Source organism: Trachemys scripta, chromosome 2 (assembly GCF_013100865.1).
Source record: "Trachemys scripta elegans isolate TJP31775 chromosome 2, CAS_Tse_1.0, whole genome shotgun sequence".
Taxonomy (NCBI): Eukaryota; Metazoa; Chordata; order Testudines; family Emydidae; genus Trachemys; species Trachemys scripta.
The window spans coordinates 120,465,273-120,485,364 of NC_048299.1; the positions used below are offsets into that span (position 1 = coordinate 120,465,273).

At 42.2% G+C, this 20,092-nt stretch overlaps 1 protein-coding gene across 4 annotated transcripts in view; it reads right to left on the reverse strand.

The window, feature by feature from the left end:
- The window catches only part of NFX1 (nuclear transcription factor, X-box binding 1), a 196,391-nt gene that overhangs the window by 106,722 nt on the left and 69,577 nt on the right, over positions 1 to 20,092 (reverse strand). For all 4 annotated transcript variants that reach the window (XR_004644583.1, XR_004644584.1, XM_034761492.1 and 1 more), the window contains exons 7-10: positions 15,894 to 16,033; positions 11,910 to 12,009; positions 11,588 to 11,805; positions 7,202 to 7,299 (exon numbers count right to left, since the gene is read on the reverse strand). Coding sequence is in view for 2 of the 4 variants with exons in the window: in XM_034761492.1 (XP_034617383.1) it covers positions 7,202 to 7,299; positions 11,588 to 11,805; positions 11,910 to 12,009; positions 15,894 to 16,033 (556 nt within the window). In the remaining 2 variants the exon portion in view is untranslated. The remainder of the gene's footprint in view (positions 1 to 7,201; positions 7,300 to 11,587; positions 11,806 to 11,909; positions 12,010 to 15,893; positions 16,034 to 20,092) is intronic.

The window sequence follows — 20,092 nt, forward strand, 5'->3', positions numbered from 1 at the left end:
ACAGCAGCCTGCCTGTAGAGCCAAGTTAGGAGGCAGAGTGGGGCCCACAGGGCTGCTGGGGGATCACAGACTGGGATTCAGAAGGGCTAGTGGGGGGGTGGGGGGAGTGGGACAGACTGGGGCACGGGCACAGGAGCTAGTGGGGTGTCAGTACTGAACCAGGGGCTGAATGGAGGGCCACATGGGAAGAGGGGGTGCAAGGACACACAGGGACAGGGACAGATGTGCCTGACTGAATGGGAGAGGCTTGGGGTCAGCCAGGGTCTGCAAAGGGGAGGCTTCCCAACTCCCTAGCAATCCCTCCCCCTCCTCCCCCCACGAAAAGAAACCCTTCCATACTTCTACCCACACCCAACAACTCTCCAAGTTCACTCCCAGGCTCCTTCCTTCTCCCTCAGTTCCTCCATTACCTCTTACTCCCCCAAGCCTTGGTACTTCTGAGGGGTGCAGGAAATATGTTTCTATATTGTAGTTTAAATGAATTACTCAAAGTTCTATATTAACATGCCTAGTAAGGAATCTATTTGTCAATCACACATTTCCTGAATCTTTTTTGTCAGACACACTTGCTGACAGGTATTTTGAAATAAATTACCAAAATATTGAAACTGGTGTGATAATATTGTGTTTTGACAAATAAAATATGCAGAATTTTAAAATATTGTGCACAGAAATTTTTAAAAATTTTGTTGCAGAATTCCCTCAGGAGTAGAGGGTGACAACCAGCAATAAGGGTAACCTATAACATGGGCAGACAGTACTGTGTAGTAAATAATTACAAAAAATTATATACAAGGCCTCATTTGTGATGTCTCTACTCCAAACTTCTGTTTTACTTCTTAGATACATAGCAAAACACTAATCCTACTACTAATGATAATACAGGTGGTAACTGTAATTGCCCTAATATGAGTGTGTTGCCATCTGCAGTACCAAAGTAAAAGGGTCAGACTACAACACCGGATTAGAAAAGCATTGTGACGCTGAAATATGAGGCACTGTCATATGTACACCCCCCCCCAAAAAAAAGGTTCAAACATAAAATGACATTCCTCAAAGTCCCTGAGCTAGTCCCAGGCCCACCATAAGGGACTAACACACAATTGGAACTTAAAATCTGTCCACCAGTCATACGAGGGAATGTGCAGACCAAGGAACAGATAGGGCATGAACGTGTAGAAGGTAAAATAAGGTGGCCATATAATAGTGGTTAGCCCGCTGGGACATCTTCAGTCCATGCATTATGCTTTTCCGGGACGATGGTTAAAACATCCTCCCCATAAAAAGACAAAAAGTGGGGGAATGTAGTAGAAAGAGAGCCTGAGACATGAGGCCTAGTATAAGACCTAAGGCCCAAACTAAAGTCAAGCCCTGCCCTCTTACAATGTAGATGCCTGCTTGCAGGTTCAGTGTCCAATACATGAACTTGGCAAGAACAGGACTGGCGTTGCAAAAACACAAACACGCTTAGGCACTAAGTAGTCAAGTAAGCACATTCTAGAAGGGTAGTTCTAGAAAACCCCAATACAAGGTTATGGTGTAAACACACTCCCCAAAGACGATACAGGGACATACTGACCCCTCTTAAAGAGAAGGTCGGGATCATAGGATGATTGATAGAGATGTTTTGATTAAACCAAGAAGTACAATGTAAAGGGTGGTAACTAACCACATCAGAGGGGCAGTAAGTAATTTGTTTGTATCAAGGTATAAAAGAGGGGTCACAGAGAGAGTGTTGTTTAGCCAAGGGGGGAAATGGAAAGTCCCGCCGTTCACTGAGCTCAGTCCATTGTGATGGGCATACATGTTAGGGTACCTGTAACCATTGAGCCAGGGCATTAGGACAGTGCTTCGTGGACAATAAACCTGGCTGAGTTCCTTCGCTACTGAATGGAGCCTGTGATCTTCTTGGACAGGTCGACTGGAGCCTGCTGGACAGGCTATCTGGCCAGAGCAAGAGCAGCATACAGAGAGAACACACACACGCAGCCAATAACTGATGACACACATAAGGAGACGTTACTCACCCTGTGCAGTAAAAACTGTTTTTCTGAGATGTGCCCCCCTATAGGGACTCCACTTCAGGTGTGTGTGTACCCCATGCAACTTCAATTGGAAATTTTCATTAGCCTCCACTCGGCCTGTGCATCTGTCCCATACATTCTTGTACCCCCACACAGAGGATATAGAGGTCTGTGCAGGCAAACTACCTCAACTCCTTCTCTACTGCAATGTTCCACAGAGGAAACTCTGAAGCAAAGGGGAAGGAGGGTGGGTAGTGATCACCAACAGGGGGACACAGCTCGAAGAACCACAGTTACCGCAAAAAGTGAGTAAATGGAGGTTACTGATTGTAACTGGAGGTTTTTCAAAGTATGTGGTCCCTATCTGTATTCCACAAGTGGGTACACATGTATGCCATGTGCCCGAGTCCAGAAATTCTTCAAAGCAGCGTCTCTTCACTCGCACATGCACAACAGTTTCACTTGTGCTCCCAACTGAGGGTTTACGAGGCAGTATGGGTCAGCGCCTCTCCTGTTCCTCTTTTTACAGAATCCGAAGGAGAGGAGATGGAGGGCAAGTAGGGGAACACAGCTAGGGAACACACTTCTTGAAGAACCTCCAGTTACAATAAGTACCCTCTATTTCTTCTTCGAGTGATTGTCTTTGTGTGTATTCCACATGTGGTTGACTGGTAAGCAATGTTCAGACTGGAGGAGAGTGCAAGGAAGCAGCTGGTATACAGTTGCAGCTTGAGTTAGAGCATAGTGTGTCATGAACGTGTGGACAGACCTCCAAGTTGCTGCTCTGCAGCAGAATGTCCAATAAGGATGCCGTGGAAGTAGCTTGTGCTCACGTGGAGTGAGCTCTAATACCCCCAGGAGGGGGAAGTTTTGCTGTAGGTATTGTTATACATATTTCCATAGGTTCAAAGGGCGGATCTGAGAGAGTTGTCAGGACAAGGTTACGGTCCCACTGAGAGGTAGGTTTAATGACCGGTGGGAAGGTTCTGATCAAGCCCTTCATAAATCACACAGTAGCCAGGTGCATGAAGACAGAATGTCCCTTCACCAGAAGGAGAAAGGCACTAATCAATGCTAGGTGTACTCGCAGCAAACTTAGAGCCAGACCTGAAGTCTTTAAGCAGAGGAGATAGTTTAGGATAACTGGAATGCACAGGGGGGTGGTGAGGTACCCAGGCTGAAAAGTACCACCATTTAGCCAGGTAGCAGGCTCTAGTAGAATCCTTTCTAGTTCAGCAAATCCTTACCCAAACAAGGACAGAGCATGAATGTTTTATTTCTGACGCCCATCCAAGTACTAGGCCATAAGGTGGAGTGAGCCCAAGTTAGGGTGCTTGATCTCCCCCCACCCCCGTCCTGAGCTAGGAGATCCTAAAATAGTCATATCCTGATAGGTTGGTATGTTAACATCATTAGGAGTTCCGTGAACCAGAACTGTCTGGACCAGTAGGGTGCTAGGAGGATAATGGTGGCTCTGTTATGACAGATCTTCTGTACATCTTCTCTACAGTAGGGGGAAGGAAGGAAAGGTGTATCTGAGGTCATCCATCCAGGAAAGCAGGAGAGCATCGCCCTGGAAATCGCAGCTTATGGCTCCCCTGGAGCAATACATGGTAAGCTTTTTGTTCATCTGGGATGCAAAGAAGTCTCAGCGGAGTACCCCATTGTGCGAATATGTTGGTTAGAAATGTGTTGTGGCTCTCCCATTTCTGGTCTGCAGATAAGCATCTGCTTAACCTGTCTGTCAGGGAGTTATGAACCAATATAACTGTCCACCTATCTCTAGAAGTGCACAACACCGAAGATTTAGCGCACCTTGAGGTGGGCACTGATGGAGGTTTAGCCTTATACCATAGCAAGGAACCCACCAGAGGTAGAGCTATGTCCAACTGTATCAGTCTGGAAGAACGTCCCTCTTTGCTATCTCTATCATGTCCAGATGGAACCAAAGCTTGCTTGGAGGAGTGTTTGCTCTTAGATGAGCTTCAGGGTTTTCCAGTCCCGCTGGAACTGGAGGAGCCCCTTGTCTCTACCGTACCAGTTCAAGAGGTTGAATTTTCTGAGATGGTTGACCTACTGGGAGACCAAGGTCTTTTCAGAGCAGACTCTTTACAAGGAGAGTCAGAGCTCTTCTTCCAGAGACCTTTTGAGGAGCACTCTGGAGTCTTTCCCTTTCTGGGGGAGTGCTGAGCCAAGTTTGAAGGGACACTGGATCTGCCTGGAGATTGCCGACCTGGCTCTGAAGCAGGGCAAAGGGAACCTTCCATCATAAGTAGCCTCAACTTGATCTCCAGGTTCTTCTTCACCCTGGAATTAAGGGCTGGACAAAAGCCACACTTAGGTGGGATATGTGACTCTTCTAGGCAGCAAACACATTTGCAGTGCTGCTGCTAACCAGGATGGGTTCCTGGCAAGCAAGGCAATGTTTAAACCAGGGGTGGGCAAACTTTTCGGCCTGAGGGCCGCATCGGATTTCGTAAATTGTATGGAGGGCTGGTTAGGGGAGGGGGGTCGTGGTCTGGCCCCGACCTCTTATCTGCCGCCCCCCCCCGGACTCCTGCCCCATCCAACCCCTCCTGTTCCCTGACAGGCCCCCCCAGGATCCCTGCCCCATCCACTCCCTCCCTCCCTCCCCCCGCTCCCTGTCCCCTGACTGCCCCAGGACCCCCGCCTCCAACTCCTCTTCTCATTCCTGACGGCTCCCCAGGACCCCTGCCCCATCCAATCACCCCCTTCTCCCTGCCCCTTTACCGCGCTGCCTGGAGCACCATTGGCTCGTGGCGCTGGAGCCAGGCCACACCGCTGCTGCCACCACGCAGCACAGAGCACCAGGTCAGGCCAGGCTCTGCAGCTACGCTGCCCCAGGAGCTCCCAGCCCTGCCGCCCAGAGCATTGTGCCGGTGGTGGAGTGAGCGAGCTAAGGCTGTGGGGGAGGGACGATAGCAGGGGAGGGACCGGGGGCTAGCCTCCCGGGCCAGGAGCTCGGGGGCCGGGCAGGATGGTCCCACGGGCCGGATGTAGCCCGCAGGCTGTAGTTTGCCTACTTCTGGTTTAAACCCTGGTGAGCCAGGCATGCCCTCCTGAGGAAGACAGGCCTCCCCAGAAGGAGGGAAGAAGAAAAAATAATCCTCCCAACTACTAAACTAAGCTGATCTAACAGACTAGACTGAACTAAACTATAAACTAGGAAAAAATTCTTTTCGCCAAGGCACACTTGAGGTGGACCTGCTAAAACTCCATCTCAAGCCGAGGTGGTTGAGAAGGAACTGAGGGTGGTCTGCCCAAGCAGACCTATTTAGCCTCATTGCATGGCATGAGGATGTATAGGACATGTGGACCAAACAGACACGGTTAACGAACATCTTCGATTGAAGACCCATGGGCACATGTACACCTGAAGAGGAACACCCATAGGGACACTACTCACAGAAGAGCAGGTTCCTGTGATAAAGAGGCAGCAAGACTGGACTTGTAATGCATTTTGTAAATTCATATAGGGGAAGCAGTCCAGATGCCAAGATGTTTGACCAATCAGCTGCCACTATGGCCAAGGTTAACACCATGACTGGGACGGTCTTGAGAAATGCCATTTTCAGGACACGTGGTATTTCATGATAGACTTCACTCTTACTTTTCAAGGACAGGATCTCGAGTTCTCTGAGGAGCTGCAAAAGCTAAAAAATGCTATGGTGGAACTCACAGCAATAAGAGATAATCCTAGGACTTATGCCCAAACATTTATCAGGAAAGCAAGTTTGTAGGGACCATATTGGACCTTGGTGGCAAAGTCACAGAAACATCAGATACACATGTTTGAAGATACTATTGAACACATGAATGTCACATTCATTAAGACTCCAACAGCTATCAAATTGCTTCAAAGATCTGGTTCCACACAATAATAAGAAAACAATTGGCCTATTACTGGCAATGTACAAACTGACAATGTGCTGGATCACTGTACAAATGTATAGAGTGAGGAAGAAAAGGAGACTGCTAAACAAATGACTCCCCGTAAGCCTTGCGGGAGCCCTAGGCATAACTAACAGTGTTAATCAAAGGCTGTGAACCAGCATATGCCAGGCCTTGGCAGAATGACAACACATTAGGTACACCTCTACCCAGATATAACGCGACCGGATATAACACAAATTCGGACATAACACGGTAAAGCAGTGCTCCGGGGGGGCGGGGCTGCGCACTCCAGCAGATCAAAGCAAGTTCGATATAACGCGGTTTCACCTATAATGTGGTAAGATTTTTTGGCTCCCGAGGACAGCGTTATATCGAGGTAGAGGTGTATTAGAAAGAACATTCCTGACCTGAGAGGATGGTATAGAAATGCCCAGAGTTCTCAAGTAATTGCATAAACACATTTCTAGGAAATGCTACACTCATGGACCCACAGACCCCTCATAAGATAAGGAGGGAAGGACAGGATAATGGATGAAGATGTTTTGTTCAAACTAGCACATACAAGGTACAGGATTATAACAAAAAGCATATGGAATATAATATGTAACTTGTTTGTATCAATATATGAAAAGAAAATCATGCAGGGCATCTTTGTAATAGTTTAGGGGATAGCATCCTGGTCTATTGATTGAACTGGTACCTCGTCCTATGGGGCACTAGGACAGTGCTTTGTTGACAGTAAACCTGGCCGAGTGCCTTTGCCACCAAACTGAGCATGTGGGCTTTCTTAAGGAATGAGATCAAGGACTAATGAATCAATACGTTGCATTTTTTCTAGTGCAGCTAACACCAGAGCTCCAAGAATAGCAGCCCTAGCAGCATTAATACGGCAGCACTAGCAACATTCCACAGCATCAACACCACTCTCCAAAATTCCACATCAAAACACTATGCACATGACATGCTTCTAACAATGCTTTTGGTTGAAAAAACATTCATTGAATTGTAGTAGTTTTGTAGTAGAAGATGGGTTTTCCACAGCTAAATTAACGAATAAAATCATGTACATATAAACTGAAAAGCACACTCCTGAACTTGATGAAACATAAGTAAATGGCCCACATGTTGAGCTAGCTATTTTTTACTGGTTCTACAACCTGGCAGTACTACTTGCTACTACAGTGTATAGCGCGCCCTTCCCCTGGATAATTTTTAAGAGTGCTCAAGAGCTTGGTACTAGAGATTAATGTTTAAACTTTTACCTTTGTTTTGAAGGAACACCTACAGTAAATATTTGATGTACGAGAGCAGGGTCCACATTCTCCTTCATGGCAAAGATTTTCACATGTATGAATGAAATCTATCAAAAACGAAATGTAAGAATGATTTGTAAATTAAACCTTTTAATTTAACATTGGTACTTTATATCTATGTCATATGAACATCAGTGATCACATTGAGGCTTCTGCATGAGTTGGGAGCTGCAGGCACAAGACACTGCCTTCAAATCATCCTCCCTTAGTATTTCATGTATATGTTACAGATTTTATGTCAAAAAAAGTGTAAGAATTTGGTGCATTATAAGATTTGCAACTTAAAGTTGTGTATTGCTTTTAAATATTTAAAAAAAGGTTCAAAATTGTTTGTTCGTTCATTTTAATAAGTCTATGGCCTCTAGAGTTTCAGTTTCACAATTTTTATACTAGTAGTATTAAAAATAGACTCTTTGCTAAACACTTTTCATATAAATATATAGAATCAAACTTGTGATTTAATGTGGTGCTGTATAACCAGATGAACAATTGTGGAGCACTATGTTAAAAACCATTTTGAACACAAAATTTTCGTATATGTATAATTTGATTTTTTTTTTTAAAACGGATTAAAATTAAACATTCGTTTTTCACTATGTATAGTGACCTTCTGTAGGTTATTTAGCTTGGAAAAGGAAAACAAAAATTAGCCACTTCCCATAATATCTGTGGTTCTTCAAAATGATTGCCTGCATGGATCCAAACTGTATAAGAGGCATAGTGACTTGTGTGCATGAACTTGGCACTCTTTAGAGAGAAACATCTATTGGAGAAAAAAGTTTGCCCACCTCTAAAGAGCAAGTTGCTTCACATGAAGAATACTGAACAGACACAAAAATGTATCCGAGTTTATCTGAAAATTTCCTTTCTCCAAATAATAAGGTCCACACATTCATTACAATGGGACTCCAGCCTAATTTTCAGTCTGAAGACTAAACCTGACCTGTCAATCCTTGGAAGGAAATGATCCACCCCTAAACAGCATGCCAGTTTGAGATAAAATCCACAGCAAAAGATAACCAAATGGTCAGTAGACTAATATGGAATTCATTTCTAGAATAACTATTTATGCACCTCATAGCTTAAGCAAAAACTTCAAAATTTGTCATCTGAATCAAAAGATATAATGAATCCCAGTTTGCAACAGAACATCAGCCCCAAATAGTTCACAGGTTGAATTTAAGTCTTTGACATAGCTGAGGCTGAATCCATTAATTACTTTGAAAATTAGGGCCAATGCTGACCAGGAGCCAGGGGATGGACTTGGTTCCTGATATGCTCATGACAGCCTCAGCCATGGAATAGGCAGGTAGACCCTTCTGTCCGAGCTAGAACTTATGCATCATCTTCACATTCAGCTTCACATACAGTTAACTACAGCGATCTGTACCCTCAGCAAGTTTGCAGATGACATTAAGCCTGGGGGAGAGGTAGATATGCTGGAAGGTAGGGATAGAATGACCTAGACAAATTGGAGGATTGGGCCAAAAGAAATCTGATGAGGTTCAACAAGGACAAGTGCAGAGTCCTGCACTTAAGACGGAAGAATCCCATGCACTGCTACAGGCTGGGGACTAACTGGCTAAGCGGCAGTTCTGCAGAAAAGGATCTGGGGATTACAGTGGACGAGAAGCTGGATGAGAGTCAACATTGTCCCCTTATTGCCAAGAAGGCTAACAGCATATTGGGCAGCATTAGTAGGAGCATTGCCAGCAGATAGAGGGAAGTGATTACTCCCCTCTATTTGGCACTGATGAGGCCACATCTGGAGTACTGCGTCCTGTTTTGGGACCTCTACTACAAAAAGGATGTGGACAAATTGGAGAGAGTCCAGCGGAGGGCAACGAAAATGATTAGGGGCTGGGGCACATGACTTCTGAGGAGAGGCTGAGGGAACTGGACTTATTTAGTCTGCAGAAGAGAAGAGTCAGGGGGGATTTGATAGTAGCCTTCAACTACCTGAAGGAGGGTTGACAGGTGACAGAACAAGGAGCAATGGTCTCAAGTTGCAGTGGGGGAGGTCTAGGTTGGATATTAGGAAAAACTATTTCACTAGTAGGGTGGTGAAGCACTGGAATGGGTTACCTAGGGAGATGATAGAATCTCCATCCTTAGAGGATTTTACGGCCTGGCTTGACATAAGAACATAAGAATGGCCGTACTGGGTCAGACCAAAGGTCCATCCAGCCCAGTATCCTGTCTACCGACAGTGGACAATGCCAGGTGCCCCAGAGGGAGTGAACCTAACAGGTAATGATCAAGTGATCTCTCTCCTGCCGTCCATCACCACCCTCTGACAAACAGAGGCTAGAGACACCATTCCTTACCCATCCTGGCTAATAGCCATTAATGGACTTAACCTCCATGAATTTATCCAGTTCTCTTTTAAACCCTCTTATAGGCCTAGCCTTCACAACCGCCTCAGGCAAGGAGTTCCACAAGTTGGCTGTGTGAAGAAGAACTTCCTTTTATTTGTTTTAAACCTGCTGCCCATTAATTTCATTTGGTGGCCCCTAGTTCTTGTATTACGGGAACAAGTAAATAACTTTTCTTTATTCACTTTCTCCATACCACTCATGATTCTATATTCCTTTATCATATCCCCCCTTAGTCTCATCTTTTCCAAGCTGAAAAGTCCTAGCCTCTTTAATCTCTCCTCATATGGAACCCGTTCCAAACACCTAAGCATTTTAGTTGCCCTTCTCTGAACCTTTTCTAATGCCAGTATATCTTTTTTGAGATGAGGAGACCACATCTGTATGCAGTATTCAAGATGTGGGCGTACCAAGGATTTATATAAGGGTAATAAGATATTCGCCATGTTATCCTCCATCTTATTCTCTCTCCCCTTTTTAATGATTCCTAACATCCTGTTTGCTTTTTTGACTGCCGCTGCACACTGCATGGACATCTTCAGAGAACTATCCACGATGACTCCAAGATCTTTTTCCTGATTAGTTGTAGCTATGTATAGTTGTATGTATAGTTGGGGTTATTTTTCCCAATGCGCATTACTTTACATTTATCCACATTAAATTTCATTTGCCATTTTGTTGCCCAATCACTTAGTCTTGTGAGATTTTTTTTTTTGAAGTTCTTCACAGTCTGCTTTGGTCTTAACCATCTTGACCAGTTTACTGTCATCTGCAAACTTTGCCACCTCACTGTTTACCCCTTTCTCCAGATCATTTATGAATAAATTGAATATTTACTGGCAGGACCGGTTCTGCCTTCAAAATGACAAATAGGCTGATGACTTAGTATAACAGATCTGTGGAGAGTATGTGATTTTAAGTTGGCCTTCAAAAGTTCAAGGTTTATTGGGAGACTAATGGAGCCAAACTCTTAAAAACCCTTGAAAAGAATAGGGAGGAAGAGCGTGCCAACGTTGACAACCGTTTGACAATAAAGAAAGGTAAGACTGTCAGTAGCATCTTCATCTTCCCTTTACACTGATAATAAAGAGGGCTGGAGGAGAGAATTGCTGGTAAGAAGACTCTTAGGCAAAGGAGATCTTGCTGATATAAGCCTTTTTTTCGCTCGCCTCTTCTACACAATTGTCCTTGGGTCTTCTGCGATATGGGCAACTGCGCCCATGTAGCTTAACAGATCTAAGATATTTTTATTCCATATGGATATGGTGAACTTATCTCTGAAGGGACCCATCAGCAAGGAGTCATTCAAGTAGTAGATGCTGCCTCACCTGATCCATGGTGAACAGAAGGACTCTCAGTAAGTGATCTCAGAGTGGACCTTGGACCCTATCCCCGGGAGCAGTGAGGCAAAGTGCAAGGTCCACAAGAGCACCAGAGCAAATGCCATTTAAAAGTTACATTTTTATTGTATATACGTGTTTGCTTACAATTAACTTTTCTGTAAAGGATAAAGGGGACTGACAGGGAAATGACATGCTGTAGAACTCAGCTGGCTGGCCAGAAAGATCTGGAGGAACTAAGGACATGGAGACACAGGCAGGGTTCATATGCAGTCCCACTGGCCACTTGTTTTCTATAAATTTCTGCACTTGCCTCCCACAACATGTGTACCACCTACAGTGTGGATCCACATAGGCAGTGCTAAAAAAGCTGGTCAGTTTCATTTGTTTCTAGACAGCTGCACTTTCTGGTTCTCAAGTACAATTACAATTATTCAAGATTTGGGTTGCAAATTCTGTGGAGGCTTTTATAAGTTCAACTTGACTACAACCACCATGAACACTTTCTACTCATACTGAATTTTTGTTAATTCTGAATCTATTTAAAAATAATCTGGACTACCTGTCTCTTTAATAATGGAATGCGTTTGTAAGTGTTTAAAGCAGAAAGTTCTAGTTACCACGGCTACCACAAGGTAGAGGTTTGCCACATGTTTTTCCACACGATGGGATGGGATCCGTGCACAGTTTACGCTCAATACATCCTAGTTTTAGTAATTTGCTAAGAGGAGTCTGCCCACAAGGACAGGAGTGCACTACTTGGGGAAGTCGTGGACAAAGTTGGCAGGGCTCAGGATGACATATCTGCATACAGCTGTGCCTTCCACAATTTAATTTTCTAAAAAAGAAATATATAAGGAATTATAAGGATATCACAGTCACTGAGTGTTGAATAAAATGTAATTTTTGCTTTAGGTTTTTTAGGGAGAAAGAGACCCTTACTTGTCACATGTCTTCTGGCAGGAGAACTTTCCAAATCCATCAGAAAACTCTTCATTTGTTCCACACAATACATCTCGAAAGGTACTTCCACAGTAGCAGACTATGGGAAATCAAACAATAAGAAAAAAACCCAATATTACCACAAACAAGGAACACTAAACACTGTATATGCAGGACAATACTAAATTTGAAAAACTGAACATAAAAATTCAAAATGTAGAAAAACAACCTTTAAAAGTGTACTTTAGTTGCTCTATTTAGACTTCTCTGTATACACTTCTGTAGCTGTATACAGACTGAGTTTCTATATTACTTTTATTAGCAAAAGATACTAATAAAAGAGAGAAGCAATAAAAAGGACAAACTACTTGCAAAAGAGGGCTTAATCAGTACAGCAATACCTGAAATTCAAAAAATAATGCAAATTAATCTTGAATGAGACCTTTCATCTTAAACTAAAACTTCAAAAAATTTACATAAAAAAGAAATGCAAGCATTTTCTTTGTAAATATCACAAAGAAACGTACCATTATTATTATACTGTACTAGACATCTGGACATCATAGGAGCCACATGGGTTATCAGACCAGAGGTAAAATACTTTTAGCCATTTGAAAAGTGTGCGTGTTTAAGTATACTTCTTTAAATGTACTTTTATACAGGTTTTCCGTTACTTTTCAAACTACTGATTAAAAAAGTCGTAGGGGTCACACATAAGTAAGATTTTCTGTAAAAAAATTAAAAGCAAGTGCCTGTCTGAAGCAAGACTTCTCTCAAATTTGAAAGTAAACTCACTGATAAAAGATAAGGATGCATTCAGCCTTTAGATGGAAAAGTGTTAGCTGTACTCATCATACATATAATTTATAGAATTACTAATCTGTATAATTTGCAGTGATAGCAAATCCATTGCAATATTAATTAAAAGAAGCACAGCACCAACCCCTATAATTAGGCTGCCATTGTCCATTACAAAAAAATTCTTCTGACTTTTTTGGAACCACTCAATCTCCTATAGAACATTAAAATTTGGCAAGGGGATAATTTTCAGGCAGGCTGTGCTTGACTTTAACAAAAGTGAAAATGTCTTTTAGGTTCCAATCTAATAAAGTAAGGACACTTAAATCAACGACAGTAAAGAAACAACTTGAATGACAAAGCTAATCAGGTAACAACAAAATGGGTTAGAGAACAGTGCACAAATATTGACTGGAGCTGAGATTCATAAAAAGAAATCTCCTGTCCCATGAGTTAAAATGCTTGTCAGTGGGGGATTAGTATACTCTTGGGGAAAAGAAGATCTCACTTTTAAGCAAATAGATAAGTTGGATGCATGTTTTATTATACAGTACCATTTAAAAACCTTTTTACTGGATGACTGGAAAAAGGCTAACGGAGTGCTCATCTTTAAAAAAGGGAAGGAGGAGGATCTGGGGAACTACAGGCCAGTCAGCCTCACCTCAGTCCCTGGAAAAATCATGGAGCAGGTCCTTAAGGAATCAATTATGATGCACTTAGAGGAGAGGAAATTGATCAGGAACAGTCAGCATGGATTCACCAAGGGCAAGTCATGCCTGACTAACCTAATTGCCTTCTATGACAAGATAACTGGCTCTGTGGATGAGGGGAAAGCAGTGGACGTGTTATTCCTTGACTTTAGCAAAGTTTTTGATATGGTCTCCCACAGTATTCTTGCCGCCAAGTTAAAGAAGTAAGGACTGGATGAATGGACTATAAGGTGGATAGAAAGCTGGCTAGATCGTCGGGCTCAACGGGTAGTGATCAATGGCTCCATGTCTAGTTAGCAGCCGGTATCAAACTGAGTGCCCCAAGGGTCGATTTTGTTCAATATCTTCATTAATGATCTGGAGGATGGCGTGGACTGCACCCTCAGCAAGTCTGCAGATGACACTAAACTGGGAGGAGTGGTAGATACGCTGGAGGGTAGGGATAGGATACAGGGGGACCTAGACAAATTAGAGGATTGGGCCAAAAGAAATCTGATGAGGTTCAACAAGGACAAGTGCAGAGTCCTGCACTTCGGACGGAAGAATCCCATGCACTACTACAGGCTAGAGACCAAATGGCTAGGCAGCAGTTCTGCAGAGAAGGACCTAGGGATTACAGGGGGTGAGAAGCTGGATGTGAATCGACAGTGTGCCCTTGTTGCCAAGAAGGTTAATGGCATTTTGGGCTGTATAAGTAGGGACATTGACAGCAGATCGAGGGACGTGATCATTCCCCTCTATTCGACATTGGTGAGGACTCATCTGGAGTAGTGTGTCCAGTTTTGGGCCCCACACTACAAGAAGGATGTGGAAAAATTGGAAAGAGTCCAGCAGAGGGCAACAAAAAATGATTAGGGAGCTGGAGCACGCGACTTTCGAGGAGAGGCTGAAGGAACTGGGATTGTTTAGTGTGCAGAAGAGAAGAATGAGGGGGGATTTAATAGCTGCTTTCAACTATCTGAAAGGGGGTTCCAAAGGGGATGGATCTAGACTGTTCTCAGTGGTACCTGATGACAGAACAAGGAGTAATGGTCTCAAGTTGCAGTGGGGGAGGTTTAGGTTGGATATTAGGAAAAACTTTTTCACTAGGAGGGTGGTGAAGCAGTGGAATGGGTTACCTAGGGAGGTTGGGGAATCTCCTTCCTTAGAGGTTTTTAAGGTCAGGCTTGACAAAGCCCTGGCTGGGATGATTTAGTTGGGGATTGGTCCTGCTTTGAGCAGGGGGTTGGACTAGATGACCTCCTGAGGTCTCTTCCAACCCTGAAATTCTATGATTCTATACCTTCCACATCTTCAGGGGAAGCTGCCTTCTTTTGTCTCCTTCCCCTTGTTCATTTGCGCTCATCCCTAAAATTTGGGCCAGCAAGAAAAACTGGCCAAACTCACCATCACACCTTCGTCTCCACTCACTGGCTGCTCTACCTGCTCCACTCTTGTCCATATACTTTTGGAAGTCCACAACAGGAGAAGGCAGGCTGGCTGAACTTCCCCAGCTGTAGGGCTCTTAAGATGCACTGAAGCAAAGTTCCCTACTGCCAATATTAAAGAGGATGAAAGCAGCTCTGTTTCCACCTTTTGATGGTGCCCATCAGTACACTTTTCGCTGTACAGAAATCTAGTCTGTGCATGTGCTAATTGCCTTCCTTGGCTGTGCATTTTTTACAAATTTAGTGGAAAACCAGTCTTTAAAACATACTGCATATCTTCAAGACTGTCATTTTTAAAAGGCTTATAACTTAATCAACACAAAACCAAATTTCAATGGAACAAAGGCATTTCTCTTTAATGTGAGCTATTTCCATACAACAATTCAACTTCCTACCATTTTTACTGTTGAAAGTAATCAAAATAATATTCCAGTGTTTTTGTTTTGTTTTTTAATTTTGTTTTTCCACTCTCAAAAGTGGCTGAATCATTTTTTGCTTAAACTTTCCCCAAAATATTTACTTTCAGGCAAAGATTGAGCTTGAAAAATTTAATCCGAAAAGGTGAAATTCAAGATGATATAAGCAACTGAAAGCAGTTACAAAGCTATGGCAGTCACCACTCCCACTATACTGGAAGAGACTTTATGCACTATCCAAATTTTAGATTAAAACCGAGCCTAATTCTGGGTTTTACTGGAACAAATAAACTCTTTATATAGCTGCATCAGCAAAAGGACAAACCTGAGACATGTTCCTGGGAAATATTAGAATGAATTTTAAGTTGTTTCAGTGTTCAGGAAATAATTACTAAATAAAAAGGTTTAAGATGTACTTGCATATAAAGAATAAGGGCTAGTGACCCATTTTAAAGTAAGTGCAACTTCAACAGTCATTTTTAAAAAATCTTGGCCTTAAAGATTACCTGTTATTTTGTTCACTTTTGTACTCTAATTTATTAGTTTACTAGCAGTTAGCTAACTTAAAGAAATTGAAAAACAACTCTACTGAACATACAAATCTAAGTACATTTCCACATGTCTGATACCTACCTTGCTGTACTGTAAGCTGGCAAGGATGACATTTTCCCACATGGCACACCTGGGCACAGTTATGCCTACCACAATTTAAAGTATTCCCACATACATTAGAACAACGAATTGTGGTGGATTGGCCGCAGCGAACTGAATGACTGTAAATAAATGATACTGTAGTTAGTATAGTATCTTTTAGCTGGATTTAAGTATTTCATGTATTTTATATATATTCCAATATATGCTGCAACATTCAAAGTAAACAAGTTCTATTGGTTAATGACAGACACATAATTCTGTTCAGGAATAATGCTGTGGCCTTAGACTTTTCTTACATCGCAACATAAAGAAAAGTGTTTGACGTCACACTAACTGAGTGTAATGTAGCATTTAAAATGCAGAATATGATTTTGCACTTGATTTGATATTCCGGGGGGAAAACAGTGGATTTATTACCTTAAGATATTTGAATTTCTTTTAAGTGTGGCCTTACTCTGAATTTGCTGAGTTTATAATGCTTGGTTTTGGGATAGTTACAACATCCCTGTGTAGCCTAAGTATTTGCTAAGTAAAGAATAGGCATAAGTTAAGGCATAAAACAATGAGCCTACATGTCTACATCCTGTAAGACATTAGCTTGAGCAGTTAGCATAAGACTTTGAGGCCCATGGCCTAAGCAAGAGCAAGTTACCAGACAGTTACTCTGAGTTTTGAGGGAACTGGTAAAGGTGTGTTTACAGGGGAAGTTCGTACAAAATGATACCAGGTAACTGCAAGAACACTGAACTGATACTAGGCTTGGATATTTTAGGATTAAATTTTGGCAAATGCTTAACTGCAAGTTTGCCTTGACAATGACTTGACTTAAATATGGTAATAAGCTAAAATCATTAATATAGTACCCTATAGAGACACCCCGCATTATTAAGGTGAAGAAATACAAATAAGGAAGAGTAGAGAAACCCTTACTGAATATGCATTAGGCATAGTGGTGTCAGCATAACATATTATAAAAGTTGTATACCAGTCTATGTGCTTAGAGAGGGAGAGCTGTAGCCCTTGGGACGTGCCACGATTACGGCACTGGTGATGGTGATGAGAAAGATAGGGACTAACATTGCAGGTTGTTCTGGAAGAGATAGTGTAGGTATATGGATGTTCAGATGTACATTCCATCAACTTTGCTGGGTTAGCATGTTGGTGACTTTGTGAACTGTACTAATCAAGCTATTACAAATCCAGAAGGGTTTTCCTGCATGTGAATGTTGAAATTGTGCACATCAGGGTTCCCAACTGAACAGTAATTTTAATACTAGGCCTGATCTTGGGACAAGAACCTATCAAACTTCAGAGCGTTAACTAGAAATTCTTAAATAATCAATATAATTAATACACAATCTATCAGGCAACATCTTTAATTTTTTGTTACTTTTAAATTAGATACATTCTCTAAGCTTTAACTTTTTGTCTGGGATATATACAAAGGTTAGTAATGCTAATATTATAGTGTCCTAGTTGTAAAATCCACTGATTACAGAATTCTAGATGCACTGCTTTTGCACAATTTGGTAACCGACTTTATTCTTTCAGTCATCTTGAATCCATAGCCCATGTCCAGATGAATGGTCATGTGTATAATCTTTTTTTTTAAAATGGCTAAGTATAGTACCACAGGAGCAAGTTGCAGGCTGGACAACTTGAAAACCGAAAGAGTACAGCATGTCAGAAAACAAATGAAATGGATCTGGAATTCTGAGTGTAAAACAGTATTTCCAATACAGTTTATAACTTCCCAGTGAAATTAATGTCGCTATAGCAAATGTGAGTGAATTACACATCCTCTTCCAGATTAGCCTGCTAACAAGTTGATCTGAAACCATAACTATAACTGTATCCACGGAATGGCAGCTGTTTTTAATCTTTTTTTACATCTCAAAAATAACCACTTTTAAAGCATGTTTGCATATGCACCCCGTGTTCTGGATGCTGAGATGATAGTCTGAGAATGCTAAACTTTACATGACTATATATGCTGACATAAATAGTGCAAAAAACAGTGATCTGGTATCATGAAATCCAGGACTGAGCATATCCTTCCTAACCTTTAGTACCAAGCTGGAATAAAATTCCTTCCATATTTCACCCTGTGGAATAGGTTCAATAGCATTTTGTGAGAAGGAAGTGGATTTCCTGCAGTTCCCCCCCGGCCTCCAAATTCTGCAGTATTCAAGACCTATCTGAAGCGGGACAATTTGGTAAGACTTTAAAAACGAATTTTGTAGCTTTGGACACAGGAACATAGTACTAGAAGAGACTTCCTGGGTCACCAAGTCCAGTCCCCCACGATCAGAGGTAACCCCTTCATGTAAGTTTATGAATGGGATTATCAAGCTCCTCCTTAAAACTAATTAAGTGCTGTGCACCCCACTACTCCTTTTGAAAGGCTGTTCCAAAATCACACTCCTCTGATGGTTAGAAGCCTTCTAATTTCCAGCCTAAATTTATTCATGACCAGTATATACCCATTATTTCTTGTACCAAATTGCCACTGGCTTAAACAGCTCTTCTCCCACCTTGGTGTTTATGCTCTATAAATGCATCCGGGTGTAATCATACACCCCCGATTTTGCTAGGCTAAACAAGCCAAGCTCTTTTAGTCTCCTCCGATAAGATAGGTTCTCCATTCCCCTTCTCATCTTTCTTGAACATGGGAACCCAGAATTACACACAGTATTCCAGATGAGGTAATAATTCTTTAGAAATACCTCATCTGATGCACCCTAGGATTGCATTTGCCATTTTTATGGCTGCATCATGCTGATGGCTCAGCATCTGCAACCAAACTAATATACCCAGGTCTCTCTCAATCTTTTGTTTCCAACTGATGAGCCCCCCAATTTATAACAGGAATTCTTATTTGCTCAACAATGTTGAACATCTATATATCCAAGATTATTATAGGCCAATGGGGAGATACTGAGCACTCTTGAACTTATGTCTATAAATATTGGCTGGTTTGTTGCCTGTTGTCTTCCTCTCCCCTCTATGAGAGAAAAAAGTAAAGGGATAATTGAAATGTGACATTGTTTTCCTTAATAAGATCAGGTACCATCTCCCGCCAAAGCTTCCCATCTTTATACATTAGGTTCTCAGGCTTTTTCCAAAGATCAGGCACTGTCAGCCATCTACATCTGCAGCATCTACCATGGAGGCAATTGTGCTTGCTGGAGCATCACATTCTTTAAAAAGTGTATTTGCACTTAGTGCTGAACTAGCTCCAAACTTTCACAGATGGGGTTTTTAAAAATCTGCATGTTTCTTCTAGGATGGAAAAGTTTTGTTTTTTTGTTTTGTTTTGTTTTTTTAATATAAAGAGCATGAGCAGGTATTTGATTACACAGAACTCATTCATTTATATTACAGGTAGTTTGCTAAAAGTACTTATGCATCTTCCTACCCACCCAGCACTTGGAAAAACTGTCTATGGATGTTGCCCTTCGACATGGCACCACTACCACCAGACAAAGAAAAACCAGAGGACTTCAACCTGGAGTTTCTACAAATCATAGATAATTTAAGAAAAAAAAATCCTCTCAACAGGGGGCAATTCAATACCAGACCTCATTCTGATCGAGAGAAATGGTCACTGAACTAAAATTTGGTGGCTGCCTAGTGCAAGTTGTGATGCTTTCAGGCCAGATGCCAGCTCTTGCCCAGGCTGCAGGCATTAGCTAAGAACTGACAACCTTGTAGCTGGAGAGCAGACCAGGTCACCTATATGTTAGTTTTGTTCAAAATAGGTATTAGTCTTATAAGAATATATTTAGTGTTTAGACTCTATGAAATGCTTGTATGTTGCTACATATAGAAATCTCACCTATAATATCTATATCCCATGTTATAAGGTAATATTGAAATGTTTGCTCTGTAACTGTAAACCCCATCTCCTCTCCCCACCAGTCAGGTGAGAAACATTACCAAGTTTGAAATACTAGTTTGTCACAAGAGGTGTTATCAACTGCCCCACAGACCCCAGGACAAACCACTGTGGAACATGAGAGGACAAATACTTTTTTGATTGCTCCCCCCACACGCATAAAGAGGAGATATGCATGAACTCGTCCCATCATCTTGAACTCTGGGTGAAGGGAATAAAAATCCCTGACAAGAAGATATTGCATCTTTTTGTCTATTTGAACTTGGGGGGGGGGGGGGGG